General features: G+C 31.6%; 1 protein-coding gene across 3 annotated transcripts; it reads left to right on the top strand.

Moving 5' to 3' along the window:
- Positions 1-722: 722 nt before the first annotated feature.
- On the top strand, positions 723-5,251 carry LOC112750364 (COP9 signalosome complex subunit 4). 3 transcript variants are annotated; one of them, XM_072216324.1, is made up of 15 exons: positions 723-1,101; positions 1,373-1,559; positions 1,669-1,820; positions 2,422-2,525; positions 2,642-2,702; positions 3,170-3,262; positions 3,366-3,466; positions 3,559-3,667; positions 3,762-3,806; positions 3,890-3,958; positions 4,044-4,135; positions 4,242-4,284; positions 4,434-4,493; positions 4,609-4,668; positions 5,027-5,251. In XM_072216324.1, the coding sequence occupies exons 2-15, from the start codon at positions 1,430-1,432 to the stop codon at positions 5,099-5,101; spliced, it is 1,194 nt and encodes a 397-aa protein (XP_072072425.1). In that variant the 5' UTR covers positions 723-1,101; positions 1,373-1,429; the 3' UTR covers positions 5,102-5,251. The 3 variants fall into 3 exon arrangements, with proteins under 3 accessions (XP_072072425.1, XP_025654853.1, XP_025654854.1); XM_025799068.3 differs by having other exon boundaries at positions 725-1,101; positions 1,428-1,559; XM_025799069.3 differs by having other exon boundaries at positions 731-1,101; positions 1,264-1,559.
- The last annotated feature ends 1,735 nt before the right edge of the window (positions 5,252-6,986 follow it).

A 6,986-nucleotide genomic window follows, 5' to 3' on the forward strand; every position in this document is an offset into this window, starting at 1 on the left:
TTAAATTTTATATTTTTATATTAGGAATAGAATTTAATATTTATCCTAATAAAATTATTATTATTATCAATATAAATGGGTTAACAACTTGCCATTAATAAAATCATTGGATAATGAATAAGAATTATAAGGATATTAATATAATTAAAATGAATATAATTAAAATGTTTAAAAATATTTTCGATTGATAATTAGTTTAATAATGCATTAAATATTAATTTTATATAATTATAATAAAGATATTTTCCTAAATTAGTATAATTATACATTATTTATTAAAATAATTAAAAATATTTTTGATCAATAATTGATAAGTAGTTTAATAATGCATTAAATATTAATTTTATATAATTATAATAAAGATAATTTTCTAAATTAGTATAATTATGCATTATTCATTAAATGCATTCATTTTGGAGGAAAAATGGGTTCACGAGAAAGTGACACCTCACTTTCTTTCGTTGGGAGAAAACCCAATTTTAGTATATTAAGTAGATTATGTAGAGTACGTCAACTTCTAATATAATGTGTGCACTCGTGAGATTTGTTTAAAAATTTATGTCTTATCCCTTTATAGTATAAATGAAATATACTCATAATTAATTTGTTTACATTGTAATTGAGATAATAAGATATAAATACATAAAATATATTGAAATTACCTATTTCGAAAAATAAAACATTTAAAATGTTTATTTAAAAAAAAATCCATCTTTTGGGTCATGGGAGCTAAATATTAACTTCTAGTTTTTGTCTGGAGCGGAAATGCTCTAATGAAACATTGGGCCAAGTCCAGCATAAACTAAAAGAACCGGCAGGAGGGGAATCGAAATCCAAATTGAAGCAAACCGTTGTCAAAGAAAAGGTTGAAGCAAGGCCCGAGGAGGGTCGGAGGGAGAGAGAGAGCGCGCATAAGGAAAACTGGAAAAGGAAGAGAGTTTATTCTTCGTAGGGAAGAAGAGTGAGGGTGGAGACTGGATTCCGTTTCCGTATCAATCGATTTATAAGAGCTAAAAAGTGAAGCGAAGAGTGAGAAGGCACAGCCACAAGTTCACCGTTGAACCCTGTCGGCCACAATCAACAATCATTCAACACCGATAGGTAAAATAAAATTAATAACCTCACCTCGCATTACTCTTCTCACTTCGTTTATTTTCTTTCTATTCTTCTTTTAAGTTTGTTTCCCCCCTTTACTTTTCCGCTCCCTGCTGAACTACTAATTTATCAGTTATCTATTTATTTTTTATATTTTTTTATTTACAGTGTTTGGTTGATTTGTTGGGTGAATGAATGATGATATGCCCTGTGCTATGTGCAACACTTGAATAAAAACGGAACATTCATACTCCTAATCTTTGTTTCTATTGTTAAGTTGTTTGGTTTTAGGGTTTTATAGATTTTGATAGTTGTTGATGATGCTGAAACAGTAATGGAGAGTGCTTTTGCGAGTGCTTCTGCCATTACAGACCAGAGGCAAAAGATAGAGCAGTACAAGCACATCCTTTCTACCGTTATTTCTTCCAATGACATTGTTCAAGCTAGGAGATTTATTGACCACAGTTCAGTTTCTTTTCCTTGTACCATAATTTTTTTTTCTTGTCCTAATCTAGGGTTTTATTTGTTTTCCTCAATTCGAAGTTCATGATAATGATGCTTTTGGTTTCGTAGTGTTGTCGGATGATGTCCCATTAGTAGTGTCTCGGCAGCTGTTACAAACTTTTGCTCAAGAATTGGGACGATTACAGCCGGAGACACAGAAAGAGATTGCACATTACACCCTTGCGCAGATTCAGCCTCGTGTTGTGTCTTTCGAAGAGCAGGTTTAAATTCACACATTCTGCAGATTTTAAATTCTATGCTACTTAATAGCAGTGCTTGATTGTTGTTTATGGAAACATACTTGCCAGGATGTTCTCTAACCGAACCCCCCGCCTTCCCCCTGTGCTAGGAATCATTTTTCTTTTTTCGTAATTATCACTAGTTTGGTGGGTAAATTTTGTGAACCAATAAGACTTGTTTGGTAAAGAGGAATTTTTTACTCGCGTTTTGTGCTATTTTTAACAATTGTATAAATTCTTCTGAGTTGGTGGGAAGGAGATGACAGAAAGCATTCTTTTGGTAGAGCCATTTATCTGGATATGCATTCGACAACTTAATTATTGATATGGTAGTTCATTGTTATGTCAATCATCAGGGTTTTGAATGTGTAGTAAAGCTGACAGAAAGTGAAGCTAAGTAAAATATGTAAATTGGTTAAGATGTTCAGTTAGACATTCTGTATGAGGGTTGAGGAAACATTTTACTTGTAACTAAAACTGTCCTTGACTTTATACAAAATTTCTCATTATATTATCTACATGTTTGCCTTCTTGTATTTTAATTCATTTCCGTCAACTATAATGACCACTTGTTTTATTGTAGGTTTTAGTTATTAGAGAGAAGCTTGCAGAGCTTTATGAATCTGAGGAACAATGGTCAAAAGCAGCTCAAATGCTCAGTGGCATTGATCTGGATTCAGGAATGAGGTCTTAGAAAATTTCTTGCTGCTAAATTTATTTGCTTGTGTGAAATATTGTCTCAGCCCCAAATAATAAACACACTCCTTCCTTACTAATTTTTATATTTTGAATTATTTTATCAGGGTTATTGATGATAAATTCAGGTTGTCAAAGTGTGTCCAAATTGCCCGCTTATACCTTGAGGTAATGACCTTTCTTTTGGCAAGGAAATACATATTTGATCGGTGCTGTTTCTAAGACCATGTTTGACTTTTTATTTTCTTGTTTGTTTTGGATCTTGTTAGGAGGATCTCTTGTCCTTCAATCTTGTACTATTTTTCTCTGAGTCTTACTTATATCCTTCCTTTATCAATTTTTACTTTTTTAAAACAGAAATGCCATATAGGATATACTCGTAGCAAGTCATGGAAGAGCAGAAGTAGTCAATAATATATTATCAATGATTTTTAGAGTTATATACTGTCTATTGCAATTCCTGTTCTATTTTTGCATACAGACGAACACTATTATTTTAACTTCTGTAAGTATAGGGTTGTTTCTTCCTATTTACTTACACTTTTTGTCTTTGTTACTGATGGCAAATCATTTTTTTATTGTTATTATTATTTGCAAAGTAAAGTCTTCAATTAAAATCTACCCTTTCTTGGCAGGATGATGATGCTTTCAATGCTGAAGCTTTTATTAATAAAGCATCATTTTTGGTTAGCAATAGCCAGCATGAAGCACTGAATTTGCAGTATAAGGTTTGAACTTATAGCTGTGAAAGATGACTTAGCTGAATGATGCATAAATCCATTGAGTCTTGACAAATCTGTATCTCTTTTTTCCAATTCTGTTACCCCTCAGGTATGCTATGCAAGGATCTTAGATTTGAAGAGGAAATTCTTGGAAGCAGCTTTGCGATATTATGATATATCTCAAATTGAGAAAAGGCAAATAGGGGATGAGTATGTACCTTGCATTCAGTCATTTTTCTGTGTGAATTTATTGATATCATTACATGTTTCTACGTATGCACTTGCTGTTTTCTTTATTGTAGGGAGATCAATGAGGAAGCCCTTGAGCAAGCTTTATCTGCTGCTGTTACGTGCACAATATTGGCAGCTGCAGGACCGCAACGTTCACGTGTTCTTGCAACATTGTACAAGGTATTTGATTCAATCATTAATGAGTGTACAATTGTGTAAGTTCTGTTTGCCATGTCAAATGTTTATTATATTAATGTTTGCGTACTTTGATTAGGATGAACGGTGTTCAAAGTTAAAGATTTATCCAATACTGCAGAAGGTCTCTCTCTTTAAACCCTACAACAACATTAACATTTGCAGCTCCTCACTTATATTGTATAATGTGAATCCCATTTATATCAGGTGTATTTGGAGAGAATTCTTAGAAAGCCCGAAATTGATGCATTTTCAGAAGAATTGAAACCACATCAGGTTAATATAGGCTTGCATTGTGTATCTTCTTATTTTGGGAAGTTATGGTATATTTGTCTCGGTTTTTATTTTTCTTTTTCCACAGAAAGCTCTTCTTCCAGATAATTTCACTGTGCTGGACCGTGCTATGATTGAACATAACCTTCTGAGTGCAAGCAAACTGTATACCAATATAAGGTTTGTGAAATTTTATCACCAGTTTATTGCTTCCTTTTGGTTAGATTAATTGGAAATTGATATTATCAGGTTAGACCCCTTTTAAGCTGTTTGTATTCTTTTGTAGCTTTGATGAGCTAGGGACGCTTTTGGGGATCCCACCTCACAAGGTATAGCATTTAGTCTCAACAATCTACATTTTTAAGCTGCTAAGTTTTTATTTGAATTTTCCTATGTTTCTAATTCATACACTTTTATTCAAGTTCAATCCGTCCATCTTTGTTTTGATTTTATGTTTAACAATAAATTTTGCTTTTAGGCCGAGAAGATAGCATCAAGAATGATTTATGAGGATAGGATGAGGGGATCTATTGATCAGGTATATACATTACAGTTATGGCCTCGTAGTTTATAATTGGTACTTATAATTGAATGACTCTTGTTGACAGTATTCTTGCAAGGGTTTAACATTAGTTTTTGCGTCACTATTGCAGGTTGAAGCTGTTATACATTTTGATGATGATACTGAAGAGTTGCAACGATGGGACCAGCAGGTAACTTTAATGATGTTTTTTATGAATACCTGACAGGAGTTACTTTTTTTCCTTCACAAAAGCACTAAAAAATAGCAGGTCTTGAAATATTGATAGCTGCAGAAGTTCTCATTCTTTCGAATTCAATGTCTACATGCTGAATGAATAAATTTCTTTTAACCTTAAGAAATCAGACAACAGATTACAAAAATAGTTATTACCTTGAACGTATGATATGCTACGTTTTGTGCCTAAATCTTCTGCTTATATTATTACTATACCGCATTATCATGAAAAAAAAGGATCTAATTGGGCATGTTGTATTGGCTAGGAACCCTTCCAATCTTAACCTTTTGCCGTGATGGTTTATGCTTTGCAGATTATGGGTCTTTGTCAATCTCTCAACGATGTTTTGGATAGCATGGCCAAGAAGGGGTACCCAGTGCCTGTTTAGTTAATGTGGATGATTCACAATTTCTTTTTTTATACATTCTTAGTAAAACATCTTGTTCCTCCCCCCCTTCAATTTTTTTTGGCGAACTTCACTATAACATACAACCACATTAATTTCGTTAAATCCAGGCATATTTGGTTCGCTGCTTCAGTTTAAGTTTAATGTGTTGTGTTATTCATGACTTTTGCTAGAAACAAAATATATCACATATAAGGGAGACAAAATTAATTTTCTCAAAAATTCGCCAAGCTTGCACTGCGAAATACACTAGTTTTGGCAGGGGCTGGTTCATTGGGCTAAAGAGCTTTGTTTTTTCAACAAGGGTGATACTATAAGAATATATGTACAAAAATTGAAAATTATGTTTTTCAAGCACACTTCATTGTTGATGTTGAGGCCGTTTATGAGTGACAAATCTGTCTCATAAATTGTGTAAAAAAGAACTTTTAGTTGCGAGTGAATGAGTGTGGATATGAAATAAAATAAAAAATTTTATTTATTTTGTTATTAATTTTATTAATTTTATTTTTTAATATTTTATTTTCTTTTATACTCATATATGTAAGTAGTTATGTAATTTAACTTATTTCTTAAAATAATTATGGTTATTTTGTTTTTTTTTTTAATCATAACTCTTGTTTTTATTTGTGTTGTATTATATTGTAAATATTGTTATTATTAAAAATTAGTTATTTGAAAATTAAGTTGAAATTTTTATTATGGATAATTTTATTGACGTTTCAAATTTAGAAAAAGATTGTACAAAAAATTATATTATAATTTGACTATTTTTTATTTAATTTTGAATTATGATTAAATTTTTACATATTATTTTTTAGATTAATTTTTTTTTTTTTTTAAATTCGATATACTAGCATTTTTTACTCTGGACTTTGGAGTGCGGTTCACCTTTTTTGGACCGATCTTGGCGAAGAAGGGCGGACTATCCACTGTGTCATTTCTAATAAATAATAAACAAAATATGGAAATAAAAGTTATGCATGAACAATCACAATAAATAATAATAAAAAATGTTTTAAAGTCACAAAAAATGTTTTAAGGACCGTAAGTAAGAGTAACAACAGATCCAGATTAGACTTTATCCTTAGTAGGTTACAGTTTGCTATAAGCTAATTTTTAAGAGAAAATCTCTATATACAAGTATTTTGTGTTTACAAGCTTTACAAGTTTGAAGAGAACGAAACTCACTAAACGCGTTGTGTATGTTACGTGCCTCTTTAATAGACTTTAAATCAATTCAAATTAATTAACATGCAAATATATAACTTCCATTTTTCAAAAGATTTCGTTTCTTTTTTCGAGTTTCTTGCCAAATTTGTTGGATCTCCTTCGTACTTTCTCTCTTTGCTTGGTTTTTTTTTCGATTTTCATAGTTTCTGAAATCAAGCTTTGAAATCGTTTTAAAGATAATGGAACTTCAGAAATACACCCAAACGGTTACAGAAATACACCCAAACAGTTACAGAAATACACCCAAAGAATTTAAGAAATACACCCAAAACATGGGGAGACAGTATATTTCTTCTTTAAATTTTTTAATGTTTTGCTGGTTAAGGATGAGGCACATGACAGAAACAATCTAGGAAAAAACCTAGAAGAACAGTAAAACTGTACATTGAATAATGTTTCTTCGTTTTTTCTGGTGATTTTTGATGGAGATTTGTATCTTTTCTTCTTGATTTCTTCTACTCTTTGCGAGGAGTTGGAACGTTTCTGCAGAATCGTAGTTTGTTTTGAATGTCCCTTAAATTTTGACGGTTTACGTTTTGATCGAGGAAGAAGAGGAAGAGTGAACGTGTTGTGGAAGGATGATTAAAGCGCGTGCATTGGACGCTTGATTCTAAAAAAGTAGTGCGTGCGTTTT

The sequence above is a fragment of the Arachis hypogaea genome, chromosome 15 (genome assembly GCF_003086295.3).
Source record: "Arachis hypogaea cultivar Tifrunner chromosome 15, arahy.Tifrunner.gnm2.J5K5, whole genome shotgun sequence".
Taxonomy (NCBI): Eukaryota; Viridiplantae; Streptophyta; class Magnoliopsida; order Fabales; family Fabaceae; genus Arachis; species Arachis hypogaea.